At 36.0% G+C, this 22,880-nt stretch overlaps 1 protein-coding gene across 1 annotated transcript in view; it reads left to right on the forward strand.

Annotated features, from left to right (window-relative positions):
* LOC145978967 (transmembrane protein 50A-like) overlaps positions 1 to 22,389 on the forward strand; it is a 32,536-nt gene extending 10,147 nt beyond the window's left edge. Inside the window, exons 2-4 of the mRNA XM_083112004.1 lie at positions 3,592 to 3,704; positions 10,186 to 10,346; positions 20,754 to 22,389. Coding sequence (XP_082968130.1) covers positions 3,592 to 3,704; positions 10,186 to 10,346; positions 20,754 to 20,860 — 381 coding nt within the window. The 3' untranslated portion in view covers positions 20,861 to 22,389. The remainder of the gene's footprint in view (positions 1 to 3,591; positions 3,705 to 10,185; positions 10,347 to 20,753) is intronic.
* Positions 22,390 to 22,880: the final 491 nt, after the last annotated feature.

A 22,880-nucleotide genomic window follows, 5' to 3' on the forward strand; every position in this document is an offset into this window, starting at 1 on the left:
AAAGACACAGTACAATAAGTCACCTTGCCTCTTTAACAGACTTTTCTCTACTCTTATCTCATCTGGTAAAAAATAAACAACAATGTTTGCTCTTTTTGTTGTCGTTACAATGCTTTCTTCATATTACGCAGGAAAAACAGCCACACTTGTTCTCTTGAAGAATCCCTGTATATCATATGGCGAAAAAAAAACCCTCTTGTCACGTTTACTTCAATTTTGTGTTATTTCAAAAACTAGACGTGGTGGAGAAAAAAGAACATCATTTTCGTGTTTAGCAAGTCAAAAAACATAGAAATAGGTTGTTTTCCGGTCGTGGCAAATTTCATTGTTCCTCAGTGAATTATTTCGTTAGTATAAGCAGTAGCATAGAAATTACAGAAGGGTCCGATATTGTAAATTCTTGCCTTATCTTGCATTGGCTTCTCTGCATTGTTTCCTTCTTGTTGCAGGTGTACATTATGTTGCCTTCACCATTTCAAACTTTGAAATATTTTCCTGATCTTCTGGAAAACCCTGAAAAAATCGAACCGCATGGGTTATGGTGCAAATACAGTGGATTCTTTTTGATTCAAACAGACATTTATTCCCCTTGAAGTTCCTAATGAAACCGATATTAAAAATTCATATGTAATTAACTTTTGAATCTTTTATTTGTATCCGGTTGAGGCACATGGCCCAGTGGTTCGGATCCCACTTTAAACTGTAGGTCCAGTCCTGATTAACCTGTCTGTGCATAAAGTGGACTTGAAAAACAATTTAATCAATCAATCAACCTTTTATTTGGACAATTCAAAGGCAGCTGTCCAGAAACATCTGTAGGGTAGAGAAAGTTTCTGTTTGCTGGTGTGCAGCCTCACATTCTCCTCAATAACATGGTGCAAATATCCCTTTTTGTGCAGGTGTTCATCCTTGAAATTCTACTAGCCAGTCATTTGTGAGAGTCTTCCTATTTGCACTCAGTTGTCAGTTGTGATTAGTCAGGTTTCCTTGTTCATAATGTCAGCGTGGCACATCAAATCTCAAGCACACATTAGTGATGACTTTTTTCACACAATAAATTAAATTGAAGTGAAGATTTTCTTAACCATGTTAAAAAATAAACAAACAGAATTAAACAAAAATCACGAACTTCTTTGTCAGAACAGGTAGCTAATGTTGCTTACATGCAGGGGTGCCAACTTTTGGAAAACATTGGGTGGGCTCTCATAAATGCTTCCTTCCATGTATCATGATATGAATGCAAACTAACGATGCATCCTTACTTTTTTTAAAAAAAATTTATTTGCTGATTTCCATAGGCACTCCACCACGAATCACAATAACACATACAACCACAATGTGACTAATTTATAGGTGGACATGGGCCCATTAGTTGGCACCAATGGTAACACGTGTTTGTAATTTTGTGTGTTATTACAGTGTACTTACTTAAACATGTTTTCCAGCTCAGAGACACTATTTTACCCTTAATGATATTTTCAAGAAAAGTTTCCAAATAATATAAAAGATTAAGTTAGAGAACAATTGCCTTTCTCTCGTGAGCTGTACGAGCCCACTCATCGATACTAGTGGTACATATATCTGATATGTAAATTGGTTTTCCCGATATGAAAGTGGTGATAACATAATTGGAACATCATAAAGAAACATTCCTGTGGAGAGATAAAAATTTAATAAAGTTTTACTTCGCTTTCAGTGCGTATGAGCCTCCCCAATGGCATACTGTTAATGCTGTTGCTTTGTAACCAAGGGGTCCTGGGTTCAATTTCAGTGGTTTCGATCCCACTTTAAACTGTAGATCCAGTACCGATTAGCCTATCTGAGCATAAAGTGAACTTAAAACAAACTTTAACTTTCAGTGCCTACGTAATGTAAGTTCATTTTGAAATTAAAAAAATTAAAAACAATAATAAAAAATCACAAAAATACACTTATGAATCTGATGACACACTTTGCAACATAAATGAACATTAAGGTGAAATATTGATGCATACGTGGCACGCACATGCAATATTACAATACATAAAAATATCTTCCATAATATATATTTAAGAACATTATACAATGTAAAAGAAGTGTCATTGTGTTCAATGAAAGTTACAATATCTAATGGATCTAGGGAACGTATTTTAAGGTGCAGCAACCCTTCCAAAAATATAGCTGTTTTCGCACCGATCATTTGAAATACATATTTTAGGTCATGAAATGTAGTAAAATGAACACACTCTGTTGCACCTTTTTCTTGAGATTAGCACATTTATCCCCTTTTTACTCCTCTTTGATGTTTCAGCACCTTTTTCCTTATTTTCTTTCATGTTTTGTTAAAATATTGGGTAACAGTTCACTATGGGGGTGACAGATTTCTTCAAATTTACAGGAGAAAGTACTTATGGAAATAATTTTCTGTAGCATTGTGTAAGTTCATGAATGTAGTTTTGATCCATTTTAATGCGAATACATGTTGTTTTCTGCGAAAATCTCTGTCCGACGCACTGTTTCTGCTGCCGCCATTTGCTTTCTGCACGAGAGCACAATGTTCTGTGTGTTAGATGACGGAAACCGCGTAGTCAGTGTTTCAAACTTGCCGTGTTTTCACTAGAACATGATGTGTCGAGTATTTTTAATTTTTTTTTAACTATGCTTGCCTAACCTAACTAAACCTAACCTAACCTTACGGAAAATTGTTTTTGGGGCTTACATGAATGGTTTTTGCAGCTAACGTCAATGGTTTTTGGGACTTACGTGAATGGCTTGTGGGGCTAACGTCAATGGTTTGTGAGGTATTAGCATAATTTCAAATCCGGGCACGAAAGTAGGTATTTTCTGGTGAACAAGGTTGCAAGACTGCATAAATCGACAAAACACTCGCACAATGCACGATGAACCAGTACACTGTCGCCATAATGTGTGTTACAGAATCGAAATAACAAGTAACAGTAAGTACTCGTAAATGTAAGAAATAGACATTATCTTAGTTAGATATGCATTATTTCACCTTAGGAAATGTTCTGCATTCCAAAATAGTACGTTAGCTATGTAAAAAAGTATGAAATATGTGATTTATAGGTGTCACCCCCATAGTGAACTAGTACCAAATATTGGACAGAAATATAAACGATCTTCACTCTTCTGTAGCAGCTACATCCTACAGTCTCATTTTGTAGAGCAGAACGAGAGATATAAAATGGCATAATATAATCATTGCAGCCCCAATAGTTCCCAAGATAATGTCACTCGCTGAGTTCAAAACGTCTGCGACTTGCATTCGAAAACAGAAATGTTGAGCGTTATCCAGTATAACAAGTTGATTGAAACACACAGTAAATGCCACGTTTACTTTCTAAATACTTATTACTTTATATAATTATTACTAATTATGTTATTTGCCATGATATTGAATAAAAAATGTTTAATTGGTTTAGACCTAAATAAAAGCATTTTATCAGCACTTTTTTGAAAACATTTTCAGAACCTTTTTTTCCCTTTCCCCGACCATAATTTTGCACCTTGAAATCTATTCCCTACTTATAATGTATTAATGTAATTTGCGTTTTATTTTTTCTTTTAACATATATTATTGTTTGTTTACAGTTTTTCACAGGTTGGTGGTTCATAATTGATGTGGCAGCATGTTTTCCTGACAACTCGCAGTTCCTTCATGCATACCATGTATGTGGGGTGGTAGGCACTGTATCTCTGTTCATGTAAGTGTACAATTTTAAAACTTATTCTGAAAATTAATGATCATTGCAGTAGTGAAGCTCTCTATTGTATTTGCTTCAATATTTATTTGTGTTCTTTCTGGTACTTGATTGTCTGAGCAGTCCACAGTATTAGAAGTGAATAAGTAGGCCTAACTCTTACTTAGAGCTTTCATAATGTGTGAGGAACTTTGACAATTATTTCTGCATTATAAAGCATGACAACCACAATCTGATATATAAATGAAGAACACAAATGCACAAATAGATGGAAAGGTTAATTCAAAATTATCAAAGCTTTGCTGTTGTCTTTGTGATTCGTTGGTTTGCACACAACAGAAATATTGTCAAATTTCTGAAGGATGTGGAGAAGTTAAGTGGAAATGCTGCAATTCTAAAAAACTTGTTTGCAGATGTGTATGAGATAAACCATTCATAAATTTGCCTTGTAATCGAAGGTTTCCAGGTTTGATACCCGGTGGAGGCACATAGTGGTTCGGATCCCACTTTAAACTTTGGTCCAGTCCTGATTATCCTTTTTGTGCATAAAATGGACTTAAAACAAAAACTCCAACTCAAACCATTCAGGAACATTTTGTTGAAAAATCGTTAGTCTAGAAATGGCGTGATTGACAATTCATTACTCTTAGTTTCATTAAAAATACACTGACATATCAAATTATTTATTTTATTTGAAGATTAAACAGTATTTTCAGGGGTAGACAAAACTAAAAATAATTCAGGCAGCGGCCCATTATTCTCAAGAGCCAGCTTTTTTTTCCAAGTGCTGGCTAAGAAAGCCATGAATCCAACTAAGATAAGGTATCAAATGTGATCTTAATAATTTATTAATTAATACAAGGTTCAATTAAAAGTAATTAATTCTTGCTTTGTAGTGACCTTCCTAAAAAGGCTCAACTAGTAACAGCATGAATAACTATGCAATACATTCTAATATATGGCTATCTCTACCATATTGCTGCATATTTTAAAATTCAGCTAGCAACCATTCAAAAATGTATAATGGCATGTCTATTATTCTGATACATGTCATGCAGAAAATACACAAACATTAAAAATCACATATTGTACTCATCATTAAAAGAAAAAAAGGAGTAATGAAAATTTCTGCAAAGGAACTCAAAATATCAAATTGAAATTGAATTTGAAAATTCAGTTATTAGGTGCAAATTTTGAGGTACCATGGTGACTGGGGACTCTATATTTCTCTACCCCTAAGTATTATACTATTGAGTAAATTCAATCAAATCTAAAATCATTCTGATTAAAAAGTGGTTGTCCATTTCTTCTAACTATTGAGTATTGAGAGAGTGACACTAGTTTTGTTTGGATTTATTTTGAGATTAGTTTACCAATAGTAGTTCGTAAATACACAAATGCAAATTACTAACTTTCCTCGCACAACTAACTTATAAGTATAAAGATTCTGTTAATTTCAATGGCACCTGCCACCATCCAACAAGTTCCTCTGTTGATTATACTATTCTGTAATATAATTAAGCCTTGTTTCCATATTGAAACCAATAAGTTGCTGACCAAGGCAGTTTATTAAGGTAAAAACACTTAACACGTAACGTTTCGACCCTGTATCAGGGTCTTCCTCAGACGAAGAACTAAACTAGTTATTGGTTACTATTCTGTCTTTCATTCCCCAAAACGTTAATAGTATCTAAATTTGAAGTTATGGCAAACTCTTCATGGGAAAAATTCTGGTCCAATTCTCAATGTTTGGTGAATGATTTTGAGGAGAACTAGGGGGAGGGGGCATAGAGGCAATATTTGCCATCTTTTGTCATTATGTCCAGGTGAAGATAAAACAACATAATTCAAGCGCCAGTCCTTTTTTCTCAGGAGCCTGCAAAAAACAGTCTACAAAGCCATGAATTCAACTAAGATAGAGCTACATATTTTGAAATGTGACCACAAAACATTAAATTAATTAATTAATATAAGATTGGATTAGATTAGAATTAATTAATTATTGCACCGGAGTGAAGGCTCAACCGGTAGCATCATACACATGCAATATGTTCTAAAATATGTTCGGCTCTACCAATAGTGAAAAAAAAATATAATGACATGTTTTTTATTCTGATTTAATAATACACATGATACAGAAAACACACATACTGTATTCATTATTTAAAAAAAGGGTAATGGAAATTTCCATAAGCGAACTCAAAATTTTTTGAAACATTTTTTTTGGAACTGAATTTGAAAATTCAGGCACCAGGTGAAATTTTTCAGGTGCCATGTTGACCGGGAACACTATTTTTCTACCCCTGATTATGTCAACACATGAAAACTGTACCTGCATGGAAAGTAGATTCTATTTTTGTCTCCTGGGCTGTGCAATTGCGTGAATTCCCAAATAATTCGTGGTCTGAGCCACTGCACCAACCTTGCAACTGCTGCCAGAAAACAAATTTGTTTCTGCTTGAAAACACTTCATTATTTACACTTTGTTCCTTTGAAGTTAGCACTTGCTTATTGAAGTCTGGTTCTAGGTCAGTACATTTGAGCTACTGTGGTGTAATCTGTAGGGTGTCTGAAGTAGTGCGCTACTAGTGGCGATACTGTAGCTAGCTACAAAATTTGTAGCTGTAGCGGCGCTATATTTTGAGAATTGTAGCTGTTTCGGTAGCAAAGCTACAAAATTTCTGTAGTTGTAGCGAAAATTTCGGTACAGCTACATTTCTTCTCAGCATTTTCATGTAAATTTTGAATGTGGCAACAGCGTCAAAAAGAATTTGACAATAATGCTTACTTTTGTAGGAGGTTCATAAAGACAAAAGTCTATTGTGTACATGGAAATACGGATAATCTAGTTTATAAAAAATCTTGATCGTAGATTATAGATACCGGCATAATTTATTTGATTAGTATCTGAATAATTCTAATATCCAGAATACTAACTTATATATGTGAATATATTCTGGTTAAAAGCTACGTTTTTTGAGCTGCATCACTATTTTGAGCAGAATTGTGCCTCGTTTGTGGCACCACTGAAAAAAAAAATGCCTCGTTTGCGCCACCACCGGGATGAATCCTGTGGATATCCCTAGTGTAAGAGGCAGCAAAATGTCATTAATTATTGTGCAAAACACAACTTGCAATGCAAACAGGAGTGATCCTTTTTCCACTAGAATGACAGCAATAGTGCCAGCAATTAATGGCTCAGTATGTTAACAGAATTGACATTTGTCAGGATATAGGATCTCACCAGCAAGAAATTATTGTTACAAGAACGATAGACATACGAGAGTCACTATTTATATTTTGAGCCTAACAATGAAAAAAACAGGAATTTGGCATTGAAAACTGCTTTATTGTTTTTCGAAGTATTCTCCTTTATGGTCAATACACTTTTGCATTCGTTCGAACCATTTGTCAAAGCAATTTTTCCAATCTTCTTGAGACACCTCCATAATATGGTTTTTGAATGCATCAATGGCATCTTCCGCCGACGAAAATCGTTGTCCACGCAATTTATTCTTGACATTCGGGAACAAGAAGAAGTCATTGGGTGCCAAATCAGGACTGTATGGTGGATGACCCATCAATTCGATTTTTTGACTGTTCATAAAGTCGGTTGTTAGACGAGATGTGTGACAGCTGGCATTGTCTTGATGAAGAATGATCCGACGGCGTTTGTTTGTTTTCCGTATTTGACCGAAGACCTCTGGCAAACAAATTGTTGTGTACCATTCAGAGTTGAGCGTTCTACGTTCCTCTAAAGGCACAGTTGCCACATGACCAGTTTTCCCGAAAAAAAACAGGCGACCATTTGTTTCGATGTGCTTCAAGCGCGTTATACCAGCGTTTCACAGTGGCAAAGGATGGGGCTACATCGCCAAATGTGGAAGTAAGTTGATCGGTGCACTCTTGTCTTGATAATCCACGTCGAAAATCGAAAGAAAATCATCGCACGAAAATGTTCACGAGTTAATTCCATTTTATTGTTGTCGCTCAATCTCCAAGGCAACATAAACAACACAAATGAAGCTATTGACAAAACATTTGAAGTATGTTATGGTCAATAATGCCAGACGATTCCGTGCAAACGTCAAATCGCACCTAACTTCAATCAGTGTTGCCAAGGCTCAAAATATAAATAGTGACCCTCGTAGACTTTCTGGAATTACAATTATTTTTGTCATAATATTTGTTCACAAATTTTCAAATTACAATGTGTTTAGAACACTTGGATTTACACATCAGTTTCCTCAATATATTTCTGTTTTGCTTTTTTGTTACTTTCGCTAACCAGAACAATGAATATGAATGTTTTATTTAGAAATTCTCTCATCTTTCTGCCACTTTTGGCTATTTGTAAGACTGAGGAAGAACGATGAATGACGATGAGCAGCGTAGGGAATGGAGGAGCAGGAAGATCCCAAATTCTACCAAATTTTATTTGTGTATAGTTGTAATCATTAATTTTGTGTCATCCTAATTGCACTACTCATATAGCAAATTTGAATTGATTGGCCACTTTCATAGGTTTGTTATTCTCAAACACTATTAAAAATATGTAACTGAGGTAATACTGCTATACAAATTACCGAATGACGAGAATCATGATAATAAATAACAGTATCTATTTTACAGTAAGTACAACTATCTTACTAGGGTCTTCCCTGGAATATCCATGTGGTTGTTTTAATTTTTTTTATGCAAAAGTAGCGAGTAGCGAACAGGAGTAGCGTAGCGAGCTACTTTTTGGAAAATGTAGCTGTAGCTGTAGCGAAGATACATTTTGAAAGAGTAGCTGTAGTTGTAGCGAAGCTACTTTTAAAATGTAGCGTTCGGATCACTCTCTGACTGTCATGTAGGAGTCTTGGGTTCCATTCTTGGAGTGGGCAATTCCAGGTGGGTGCACCCAGACTCAAATAAGAGAAAATGGTGGTAAACGATGCCAGAGCATGGTGCTGATCACATCACCTCCCCAAATGGTAGACATCATGAATGTGTAGGCCCTACCTCCACATTCCTCACGTGACTTAACAGGGATAGCTTTATCTTTAGTTTAATGCAAGGGTTGGGTCATAAGTCATGGCAAATATTTTTTTCGCGAGAATGTGGGACTGGCATGAAAATCTGAAATATACAGGGTGTCCCAAAAGGTACTTTACAACTTTAGTGTCATATAACGACACTTGTAATTCACTTAGAGAAACAAAGTAAGTTTTATGTGATTCACCAACTCAAAATGTTTTGTTCTGTTAGGTAATGAATAACTTCCTTGTCTTTCCAGGTGGCAGGAGCAACATAATGTGAGAAATTGAGTCTGCACAGGAAAAAGCACAGTGTGTGGCTTGGTATATTGAAACCAAGTCAGACACCCAAGTCCAGAGAAATTTCAGAACGCGATACAGGAAACCACCCTCTCGGCCATCCATAAGAAAATGGTACAGCAACTTCATGCAGACAGGCAGTGTGGATTTGAAGCACCATGTAGGCAGGCCAAGAACAAGTGAAGAAGATATGGAAAGAATTCGACAGGCTTTCCAGCATTCACTGCTTACCATTTTCTTATGGATGGCCGAGATGGTGGTTTCCCGTATCATGTTCTGAAATTTCTCTGGACTTGGGTGTCTGACTTGGTTTCAATATACCAAGCCACACACTGTGCTTCTTCCTGTGCAGACTCAATTTCTCACATTATGTTGCTCCTGCCACTTGGAAAGACAAGGAAGTTATTCATTACCTAACAAAACAAAACTTTTTGAGTTGTTGAATCACATAAAACTTACTTTGTTTCTTTAAGTGAATTGAAAGTTTTGTTATATGACATTAAAGTTGTAAAGTACTTTTTGAGACACCCTGTACAAATGGAAGAGGGCAATGTATGGTACTGCGGAGTGTATGAACAATGCAGATCATGTATACCAGCTGTAGGAAAGAGAAGCGAACAAAACACCATTAAAGACAGCATCATGCCACATGTGTTTACAAGTCAGAAAGCATACATTAGCTTTACAAGAACAAAAGAGGCACATACTATGGAAGGGCACTATTCCTCAGTTTCCACTAGCTCCCTGTGGCATTCTCTGGTATTTCTTCCCCAAAGAATGCCTATTTTGATACATAAACACTGTTCACACTGTGGAGCGTCAGTTGATTCAACAATGAATTACCACTGCCCTCTGTACGATAACCGTTCATCATACTGCTATTTAGTGACGTGTTCACGTACTTCAGGTGCCACTTCTCCGGGACATACCATTTTTTGACAGAGAAAAAATATAGTTGCGTAACTTATGCTCCAGCCCTCGTATATTGGCATATCATTGCTAATTTTTCTTGGTATATACAAAATGTTCTGTAGTCGTAGAGTTGTTCTTGACTGTACACTTAGTTATGGTGGTCACCCACCTTCCCTTGACTCAACATACCCGGTAATTGTCACAATGTGAACTGATCATGATTTCTAATCGACTTACTATATTTTTTCTTTTAGGATCAACTCTGTTACAAATGCTCAGGTGAGGGGCGATACTTACTCAAATGGATGCATGGGTCCTCGAGGAGCCAGGGCATGGCTCTTCATTGGATTTGTTCTTGGGTTTGGAGCAGTGATAGCAGCATGCTGGATTCTCTTTCAAGGCTACTTGGGTGATAGTAAGTAGTAGTTGTAATATTTTAAAATATACATCTTTATAGTAATGGAACAGATTAATCGGTACTCCACATCGCTATCAGCTGATATGGGCATATCGGTTTATCGGTGAAATTACTGATTATTTGAACGATCCAATATGTCTACAAATATCTCATAATGTAGTGCAAAATTCTGCCATTTTGTTATTTTTATAGATAATCCTTTTTAAAAATGAAATGTGTAAAATGCAACTTCATTTGCAGAGCAGTCACCTCAGAAGAGGTCAATGGACCATTTGGAATTTTATATAGGATCGGTACAATATCGGTTATTGGTATAAGTAAATTTTATGTTGGTACTTTATCAGTATCGATCAATCCCTACTTCTTCGTAAGTCCCTTTTAGAATGCATGAATAGTAACTAGGGATCCTGGGTACATGTTATTTGTGTACACTGTTCTTGAGGCAAGAACAAACATATGGCCATTAATTTCACACTGTAACATTTAATTGAATTTGGAACCAGAAATGAGATGAAGTAATTGGGTCATTTATGATTATTGGCCTATATCAACACACTGATATAGTTAGGAAACACAAGAATGATGTGTGCTGTACGAGGGTCACTATTTATATTTTGAGCCTAACAATGAAAAAACAGGAATTTGGCATTGAAAACTGCTTTATTGTTTTTCGAAGTATTCTCCTTTATGGTCAATACACTTTTGCATTCGTTCGAACTATTTGTCAAAGCAGTTTTTCCAATCTTCTTGAGACACCTCCATAATATGGTTTTTGAACGCATCAACGGCATCTTCCGCCGACGAAAATCGTTGTCCACGCAATTTATTCTTGACATTCGGAAACAAGATGAAGTCATTGGATGCCAAATTAGGACTGTACGGCGGATGACCCATCAATTCGATTTTTTGACTGTTCATAAAGTCGGTTGTTAGACGAGATGTGTGACAGCTGGCATTGTCTTGATGAAGAATGATCCGACGGCGTTTGTTTATTTTCCGTATTTGACCGAAGACCTCTGGCAAACAAATTATTGTGTACCATTCAGAGTTGACCGTTCTACGTTCCTCTAAAGGCACAGTTGCCACATGACCAGTTTTCCCGAAAAAACAGGTGCCATTTGTTTCGATGTGCTTCGAGTGCAAACAACTTTTGTTGGATTGGGTTCATCTTGAAACACCCATACAGTCGACTGCTGTTTACGTTCCGGATCATATGCATATATCCATGATTCGTCACCTGTTACAATCTTATATACGTCTTTTGAAGCACCGCGATTCTATTTATTGAGCATTTGTTTGCACCAATTGACGCGAGCGTCTTTTTGAGATTTTGTCAAATTGTGTGGGATCCAACGAGAACATACCTTTCTCACAGCTAAATGATCATGCAATATTTTATATATGCTGGTGGAACTAATGCCTATGGTTGCCTCAATCTCACAGTATGTCACATGACGATCTTGCAGTATTAGGTTTTGCACAGCATCAATGTTTTCTTGAACAACAACTGATTTTGGACGACCTTCGCGAATCTCGTCGGTGAGCGAATGGCGGCCACGATTAAATTCGTTATACCAGCATTTCAGAGTGGCAAAGGATGGGGCTTCATCGCCAAATGTGGAAGTAAGTTGATCGATGCACTCTTGTCTTGATAATCCACGTCGAAAATCGTAAAAAATCATCGCACGAAAATGTTCACGAGTTAATTCCATTTTATTGTTGTCGCGCAATCTCCAAGGCAACATAAACAACACAAATGAAGCTATTGACAAAACATTTGAAGTACGTTATGGTCAATAATGCCAGACGATTCCGTGCAAACGTCAAATCGCGCCTAACTTCAATCAGTGTTGCCAAGGCTCAAAATATAAATAGTGACCCTCGTACATCAATGTAAAGATTAGATTCTGGAGAATACCTAGATATTTTACTCATTATTAAATTAGTAAATTATATTCTCCAGAATCTAATCTTTACAGTGATGTACAATGTACATGTAGATCTTGTGCAATTTTGCATTTCATCTTACGTTGTGTGAAAAAGATACCATACATCTCAAATGCATGTTCTCTAGTAGAAATTCAAGTGAGAGATGCAGACTCAACCAGGATTGGAACTGGTCTCTGGCATACTGTCTCATTGCTTCCCCAACTGAGCTGCTGAACCAGCACTGGTTTCAATTAATTTTTTGCTTCTACTGTTCAGTTTTACACAAATTACAAAAAACTGACAAAAACTTTATTATTGAAACATGGCAGAATGGTTGAAGTGCTGACGTGGAGTGCAGGAACTCATAGGTTCAGTTTCTGGTAGGTGTTGTCGTTTCTTATTTTTTTCGAGGGCCTGGGTTCGAATCCTGACCTAGACATGGCTGGTCTTTGTGAATGTCCCTTCATCAATTTAATCATATCATCACTCATCCTCATCTTCGTGGTTAACCAAAAGTGGCAGAAAATCAAAGTAAAATAAACCAAATGAATCAATCAATTCTTTTCTTTTTTTATCTCTCATTACGTCGATAGTGAATTGAACCCTATTTGTGTGGTCTTAAACCTTTCTACTTGTGACATGCCAATAAAAGAAAATGTTAACCACTCTCCTACAAAAGTCTCATTTTTATAATATATAAGATATAACTCATGTCTTAACTAGATCTTATGTATAGAAATTTGATTTGGATGATATACATGTTTTTTTATTTTAAAAAAATAAAAGGACCATTATTTGTCTGCAATGTGAGACTGTGATAATCCTCTGTTCAGCAATGCTGCAAGTAATTTGATGAACAACATTAGTTCAGGAATTAATGCTTGTGTCATAAAAGATATGATAGAGGATATCCTGAATTGTGACATCATGAAACAATATTCCACTCTACACGGTGTCCCATGTAACTTGACAAATCAAAATATTGCGAGAAATATGCATCGAACGAAAAAATGTTCCGTATGAAAGTATGATAGTGTTGTGGGGCAAGTCACCTACGGTACAATGAACCCATCCTGCCTCCCCCGTGGTGTGCACACATTTCTTATTCGTTTGATCATGTTTGCACGGGTTGTTGGCACATCTTGATATACATACTCTTTCAGATATCCCCACAAAAAGAAATCTGGCGAGGTAAGGTCTGGTGATCTGGCAGGCTAATGCACCGGACTGCCTCTACCGATCCAACGACCATTGTACATGTGGTTTAATTCCTCCCGTGCTACTATTGCATTATGTGCTAGACAACTGTCCTGTTGGAACCACGTGTGCTGTCGCAGTGCAAGGTTTATGTTATCAAGCAATGTTGGTAATTCCTCATGCAAAAACGTTCGATATTTGTGCCTGTCCAAAGTACCATCAATAACATATGGACCAATCAGTTTGTCGCCTATGATTCCTCACCACACGTTAACTGACCAAGAACATTGATGTTCAACTTCACGCAACCAATGTGCGTTTCCCACACTCCAATAATGCATATTGTGACGATTAACCTGACCGTGGTTTGTGAAGGTTGACTTGTCGGAGAAAAGTACTCTACAAAAGAACTGCTAGTAGACTAGTATTTGTTTGCGTGCCCATTCACAAAACATCACTCGATTGTGAAAATCATTGCCATGAAGTTCCTGATGCATGGACATGTGATAGGAATGAAATTTGTGACGTTTCAATATTCTCTAAACACTATTGCGAGAAATTCCTGAATGTGATGGTATGACTCGCATACTCGCCTGGTGATTATAAGCCACCGTGGCTAGGACTGCAATTTGATTATGCTCTCCAGTGGTAGTTGCTCTACTAACCCTTTTTTTTTAGGTTGTACACTTCCTTCGGCTAGAAACTGTTTGACAACTCAAACAAATGAAGAAAGCGATCGTAGCCTGTCAGGAAAACGTTACGCATAAAGGGTCACAGCATCATCGATGTTCCTTCTGCATTCACCATAAATAAGTATAGTTTTAATTTTTTCTTCTACGGATAGATAATCCGTAATGTTGAATACTCTATTTGACTGTGTCATACGACTCTGTGTCGTTCACTGACTTTTTATAGTCAGTCCAGTCGCACTGCACTGACTATACAATCACCGACTACTGAGAGCACGAGCACAATGCTTCTAGGCCACAGTATCCCTCCTCACACACTTGCCAGCCACTGCATTTGCGAACACAACCAACACGTTGTGCTTACAGCCAGGGTTGGAATTTTGCCCCCAGGTGGGTTTTTCGTTTGTTTTTTTTGGTTTTTTTTTCAGATAAAACCTGATTAAACCCAGGTAAAACTGGGTTTTATTGTGTTTTTTCATGTTATATTTATAAATATATATATATTTTAAATATGAAATACATTTTCCCTGATAGTAATATATTGGAACATTGAATTTGTATTGTTTTAGTTCACTGAATCAAAAACTATTTAATATTTTCTGTTAACATAGTTAAGAATTGACAATCAAGGTCTTACACCTTGAAATGATTAAACTAAAAACATACATAACCAATGCCGCAATAGACCATTGAGGGTCCAGGCCTACCTACCGACTGCCGGCTGCACTCCCACCTGATCCTATTCTGAGGTGGGAGATCATACAACCAGTTGCAGGGTGACGTGTGGTCAGCACAAAGAACTCCCAGTTGTCGTTAAAACAAGTAGGTTTTTATGACCGGGTTACGCTACTCATTCGTAGCTCCCAAATTTAATCATGATTGTGAGTATTCATCATAAACAGGCCGAAATCTCAGGAGAAAAGCTGTTACGTTTCCACAAGGAGACTCAAAGCTGCACACATCCCAAAGCCGGAGCCTAAAGCATGACCGCACAGCCACAGTGCGGGACAAATGATTAAATTATCTAAAATACCATGTCCTGAAAATTTTGACCAACAGTTTGATTCTACTCTTGTAGGATGGCGTAACAGTTAATAGGTCTGTGTTCAGTTCCCAGGGTTGCACATTGCAATACTATACTAATGCTTGATAGCTGTGGTGGTTTAGTCAACCTCCGTGGCAGAGGGGTTAGCACAGCATGTAGCACAGCATGCTGCAATGCCAGGGGTACTGGGTTTGAATCCTGGTTCAGATGTGGATGTTTGTCCGAATGATAATACAGAGAAAATACAGAAAATTGAGAAAATAGAGAGAAAAGAGGGGGGGGGGGATACTACTGCTTAGCGGTATTACTTTTATTACGTAAAAAAAAGTAGACAGGCTGGCCAACTGCCATGCAGAAGATCCAGGTTCGAATCTTGGGGTGGGTGATCTAAGGTCGGAATTTTTCGGTCTTGTCCCTGCATAAAGCAGATGTGGAACTCACCCAGTCTCAAACAATGGGTTCTGGAGGGTAAAGGCAGCCAGAGTTTGGTTGTGATCACATCACCTCCAAAATGGCCGAGATCAAGAATATGTCAGGCCCTACCCCATATCCCCTGAATGTGCCTTCATGGCGCGGTGCTATATCAGGGTGGCCACTCTAGGACCATGATAAAATGCAAGTATAATTCCAAGTTTCAAGGTGAACTTTCCAAAAATTGAAGGTCACCAGAAGATGTTTTATCTTTTTCAACCTTACGTATTACCGCTTCTCACCACCCACACACATACACACACAGATATATTAACAATATAAAGGGTCTGTGTGATTCCAATGTATCCAAAAATTCTAAATCAATTCAAATAAACGGCACAAATGTATATTCCAAACATTAAATTTAAGATGCGGAGGTTACACTTGGACTTCACATATTCAGACTCGAAATACTTCTGCAAACACAAGTTACTAATGTTACGGGATATACTAATGTATGAAAAATTGTTAATTGTATAAAAATTTTAAGCTGAAATTTACCTATTCAACTTCAGGATATATTATCTTGCAATAATCTTCCATCTATCAGATAGATTGTTCTACAAAGGACACTAAGAAAATAAACTGATCAAGAGAATTCAGTTTTATTTTTCACGTAGCTTTCTTTTCCTTCCTCGATAAATATAAAATTGATCGGTTAAAAACTTGTCTTGGAGCATTTATAAATTCAATTCGATGTGGTTTGATTGATTGAGTTGGTGTTTTTAAGTCCACTTTATGCACAGAAAGGCTAATTGGGACTGGAACTTCAGTTAAAAGTGGTATCGAACCCGGGACCCCTTGATTAAAAGGCAACGATGGTACCACTGCACCATTTTGGATGCCCACAGTGGGATATGGATTTAATGAATGTTGCAATTTTTCACGTCTACGGAGAAAAAATCATGAAGAATTCATGCAGAATTCCCGGAGCCAACTATTCATGCATAATTCGCAGAATTCAAGGAATTCCCGGTGAGTAGCCACCCTGGATATGCACAGGGAACTTTGCTATAGAACATATGGTAACTGCACACACACTTTTAAATCTGCTTCAATACAGTTTGTTCACAGTTGTGTTTTCCCATTATTTTTGTGGATGTTTCAAGTTTAAATATCTCCTCTGTGTATTAACCATGCTAAAATTATAAGGCTGACATATTTAATTGTCTTGACTGATTTCATCCAAATGGAATACCGTATCCATCCTCCAAAATATCTGGTTGCTATGAAACTAACAGTTCCCATGGACAAAACATTAGTGGCCCCCATTTGGATCCCAACATACATATGCACTATATTGTTAAAGAAATTCATTGTCAAGCCATATCTTAAGAAACGCCCTAAAATAATTAAGTATCTTTTCTTAATGTCCAAAAACGTAGTTTATGCAGATATTTGAAAGTGGCATCAGAATTTGGAGCTACCTCAGAATATGAAAAATCAATTTTTCATTCACAATCTTGAAATGCTTTCAACAAATGCAAATGCAAAATAAAATCATTCCCTGTGTGTACCTATTTGTGACATGAATTGCAGCTTAAAAACTCTAAAATTGCTAAAGATAATGTGGTAATGTCCTAACGTAGTTGAGACTTGGTTTTCTTAATCTATGAAAATCTAACCTCAAGTATTTGCATAACTTAAAGCTCTCGCAAAGCATGTAAATCAGTCTGTCGTCCACCATCTTTAAACATGGTGACAAATTTTTCTCAAATACAATGTGACACTAATCATTTGAGTTATCTTGTAACTCTTAAGAATTGCAACTCAAAAGGTTTACATTTATGGCATAATGTATGTTACCACCACTCCTCTCCAAAACTATGAAATATAATTTTAAAAGTTTTACTGCAAAATTGCAGACTGATGGATTATCTACAATGACTAAGTTTAGTTCTTTATACTCTGAAAATGCATTGTAGACAATTTTGGGGAAAAAGATCATGGTATAGAGTGTGTGTGTGTGCATCATGAGGAAAATCAGTTTTTCATTCACCATCTTGAAACACATTGTTCAATTTCACTCAGATGTCACATTGCAGTCTGTCAAGTTTTCTAGCTGCAGAAACATGTTATCATGGTCACTAAATAGATAATAGTTTTTCTTGTATGTACGCATTGCTTGCATTGTAGAATGCAACTGTATCTTTAGTAGTCAAAATGAAAATAAATGTCTGTGATAAAGGGAGCGTGTGTTCTCCTGAAACGTCACAATGGAAAATCGTTTTTCTGATGCTTGTAATAACCGTAAACTACAGGAAAATAACACTAAATAGATGACTTGTCTTTCTTTGCCCATCCACCCCACCCATGCTCCTCCTAAATCGTGCATTATGTTTTGATAATTTTATTGTGAATTTACAGTGCAAGTAATGTCACAATGCTCCTGAAAGTTTTATGCGCAAAGCTCGAAATTGTAGTCTGTAAAAAGGTTTGAAAATATCAAAAATGGTCAAAATATGAAAGTATATGTATGCATTGTATTTACTTGAGTACCCCACACCCCCTATTTTTAAGATAAAAAGAAATCATGGTAGATTATGAGAGTGCTATACTGCTTGGGCATAGAGCTCCTAACCACAAATATCATTTATCCTACATGGGCAAGCAACCCATTACGTTCAATCAATGCACTGAACTGGAGGGAGGGAGGGGTCGCTTTCTCATTAAAAGGCATTGGAAAGATAACAGAAGATTTGCACACATACTAAATTTTGAGAAATGAAATGAATCATTTGAAAAGTGTTTGGTTTAATTATACCACAATTAACTTTATACTGCTTTCACGACATTTCAATAACAATACTCAATTCTTCTTTGTAATGTTTTATTCATGGAAAAAATTATTGTAAAAGTTGATGGTCACAGCTGAAACTATGTGGTTTGCGCACATACGGAAATGACTGATATCTAAAGTGCTACCACATTTCAAAATTATAAGCTTTGTTCGTTTAAATGTTTTATCTAAATATTTCAGACCCTCTTGATTTTTGTTTCTTGGATATATGTTTGTATTATTTCTGTTAAAAGTCTATTTCTAGCATGATTTGAGAAAAATATTCTGAAAAAACCCACTGTGACTTGTACCACATTAATTATTTTGAGTATTATAAGCTTGGCTAAGCTTTTATTTTACAAGTTTTCTCAAAATGTTGACAATTCTAGAACCTTACAATTATTTAAAGCAATAATTTACAACATTTTCTGAAAAAAAAAAACAACAACACATTTTTAGTGGTTTTTTTCAAAGAAAAACCTGCATGGGGAAAACTGGGCTGGGCCCACCTGGGCCAACCCTGCTTACAGCACCACCTATCAATCATGAATGGAACAAAATGTGTTGGACAAACCTTTGTTTTTTCGGACGTCGAATTCGAATCTGCAATAAAAAAAATAGTGGTTCCCTTTTAACATTTCAAGGTTGCCTCCTGTCCCACTCCCCTGAGAGTGGCGGGGTGGGTTCATTGTAGCATAGGTGACTTGCGCCCACAATACTATTACACGAGTACTTTCATATGGAACATTTTTTTGTTCGATGCATATTTCTCGTGATATTTCGATTTGTCAAGTTACTTGGGACACCCTATATAAATGAACTTGTTTGTTTTGTGGAAGAATATTGTTATTTCAGGTAGCAAAAGAAACAAACTGAATCCAATGAACATGATATCCATAGTTAGAAATGAAAGAAATAGCTGTATCGAAAGAGATAATTTGCTTGTTCTGTTGCAGATTAAGTTTGCCCTTGTGCATTTAAATTCATAATGTGTAAGAAGTCATCTCCATCTCTGTGCATAGAGTTAGCTTCTACAAAGTAGGTAACTGCAATATTGCAGGCCAATGAGACGCTTGTGTCGGGACCTACAGCCAGTTTAGTCCTCTGTAGGACTGTTCTTTGGTCTGCGTTATGTTCTTATATGTGCTGATCACCCCCTTTACAGCCTCAGCTTTTAACCTAAAGCCCTACCGGCCAAAGAGTAAACTTCAAGAAACCCAGATTTTTTTGGCCCCAGTTGTGGAAGTTTCAAGGGGGGAAAGTGATTTTTGTCCAGAAGTACACAACACCTTCTGCTGTCAACATAGACCCTTTGCTCGCATTTCAGGGAAAGCCAGGGAATCAGAGATCCGTTCGCTTGCTACACAGCAGCAACCATTAGACTTTGCCGTCCCTGGCTTTGTTGAAGGTGCCGTGCCACTGTTTCGAAAATGACTCGAAATGAAAAGGTTGTTAACGCAGAACACCATGATAATTTCTCCTCACCATGGCAACTGGACTCTGATATAGATATGTAATATCTCATTTCAAGACCTTTCCAATTCCACCTGACTCATTTCTACAGGTGCTCTGATTGTTGAAATATCACTATTTAAAGTTAACAAAGTGTTGAAAAAAATTGTCAAAATCGCACAATTTACACCCCTGTAATTTTGGAAATGCAAAAGATATGGATCTTCAACTTTGCATATTTTCCTACCTCAGGTGGCCCTTTCAGTATGCTAAATTTCTGAGGTTAAAAAAGTGGCCGCGGTGGCTCAGTTGGTAATGCATCTGACTACCATGCTAAAGGCCCCGGGTTCGATCCCAGGCCGATTCAAATCCGTGAACTTTTCTAGCGTTGGAAGCGGCCCGGCACCTACCCAGCAGCGAATGACATGGGTACCTGGGGGAAACCCTGGGGGGTAAAGGCAGTCAGGGGCATGATGCTGATCACATCACCCCCACTCACGACTGGATCAAGAAAGTGTGGGGCATTACCCCCTCTCCCCCTATACACCTTCATGGCATGGTGCTAAGCACAGGGGAGCACTTTTCTTTTTTTTTATGTGAGGTTGTAAAATGGCTGTTATTGGTTGATTTCACATGTGGTGGGCCAATAATATTGTGTCTGAACTGAAATAATGACTTCCGAAATGAACATTCATCTTTAAAGTGTTAAGTGATGATGAGTATCATTAATTAATTGCTAAATTCAGTTAATTAAAACATAGTTTGAAATTAAGATATTGATAGTGATTTTTCAAATCTTTTTGTTTAAGTGTTATTCTATTTTATACATATTTTTTTTTCAGCAACAAAGAGACATTGGCCTGGCGTTGCACTGTTCTTGCAAAATATATTCATCTTCGTTGGGTCACTTGTATACAAGTTTGGACGATCAGAAGAATTGTGGGGCTAGGAAAGTGTATAATTCATAATATAAAAAGTGATCAAAGTGCTTTTTTCTTTACTGTATTGTGTATTGTTGTGAAAGAATGGATTGTTCTGATTTATTTTTAGTTGTTCATTGTATATAGCTGAAACAACTTGAGAAGTATTTTTTATTTGACATCTATTTAATGTAAAGTAGTGGACTTTATATATTTATATATAATGGCATATGGTATTCTCTGTACAATTTGTAAATAGCCAGGTGTATAATTTCCTTATGTTTAAGTTTCCTTGTCATAACTTCCATTGTTAATAGGACATCATGCCTAATAATAAACAAACAGATTGTACTTCGTGAGAAAATTTAATACTTAATCTGATAATTTCTCATGCTAAATTAAATAAATACTGTGATTCAGGGAAATGTATCAAGAAACTGATAACTTTTTTGCAGAACTATTTATAAATGTGTGTTATGATATACTTTGTAATGCCTTCCTTTTTTGACATATATCAAATGTATTTCAGTTCAAGCAATTCATCTGTGAGGTGGCATTGAAAGATTCCTTTACTTGTAAAAATTAAATTGTAATTGTATGATTTAAGATATGTATATATGAACAAAATATCCCCGAATTGAAGAATTCCATGACATTATCAAACTATTGTTGTAAATAGTATCTTCCTATGCACTTAATGCTATGTGATGATTCATTTACAAATACTACAGTTACCTGCAGCCATCCAGACCTTATGTTCCCAAATATCTTGATAACATTATTCTAGCAGCCAGTGTTCCATGTGCGCAAGTACTATATACCTAAATGAGTGGGAGTGAATTAACTGTTAAGGTATCATTTGATAGTGAATATATCTGAAACACAAAATGAAAATTACTAATGATTTTCCTTACATTAAATATTATATTATGTGCTTCAAATACAACACTTTTGATTTTTGAATGTTCAGAATCTGCTATATTCTTGATGTCTTTCATAAAAGAATGCCGGAAGTGCAGGAAGGTATTTAAATCACTTCCTAAATATTTAGTGCAATAATATTTAGTAACGAAAACAAGTCTATGTTTGTATCATAGCCAGTTATTTTTATATCTAATTTTTCATGTGGTAATCTCTTTATTCATACATGTGCTATGCACTGAACCATCTTTAAGAATTCAATAGTATGGCAAATACAACAACTAAGTTACAGGCTGTGATTTTCAGTGTTGCAGTATTGCTTACCATTCTAAGTAGAAGTTGTTCTAAGTTTGTTCGATTTGTTGATCCTTCTTTTCTTTGGGTTTTCCTAATACATTTCTTACATAAAAAGGCTGTTCGTGAACCTTATTCTTTTTTTTTTTTCACTGACAGTACTTTTATTTTTATGTTAAATCCCATACCACAACAAGAAAGCAGTTGGTTGGGTGATTATGTGATTCATGCCACCCACAGAAATAAGGACGACAAAACCAGTTAGAGTTTATTAGCTAATGTATTGTAGTATCAATAATATACAATATATATTAAGTAAATAATATATATATATATATATATATATATATATATATATATATATATATGTATATATATATATATATATATATAATATATATATACACACAATATGTAGTTCTTGAGTGAAAACCGTACTATTTCTTAACAATTGGAATAATTCAAGACATGCATTTTGCAGGAGTTACAATTGAAGTGAGCTAGTGACTAAAAGTTATATTATTTATTCTAAAGGTGCCACCAAAAAGCTTATATATATTATTTTCGATGTTTTTTTATAGAGTGAAAGGCAGAATATGAACAGTAAATTGTGTATCATAGAGATGCAATCTGTCTTGATCAGCTAGTTAAATAATTTCATATATATATTTTAATGTTAATTTTGATAGCTTTAGTTTTTGTAATTTTACTTTTTCCTTGTCAAATTATTTTTCCTATAAAGCAGAATAATATTTGTTGCAGAGAACCAGCTTGTATTTTATGATTTCCATAGTGAATATGTGTGTAATGACTTTTTTGTAACTTTGATGTGTA

This window comes from Lepisma saccharinum, chromosome 25 (genome assembly GCF_977018435.1).
Source record: "Lepisma saccharinum chromosome 25, izLepSacc3.1, whole genome shotgun sequence".
Lineage (NCBI taxonomy): Eukaryota > Metazoa > Arthropoda > Insecta > Zygentoma > Lepismatidae > Lepisma > Lepisma saccharinum.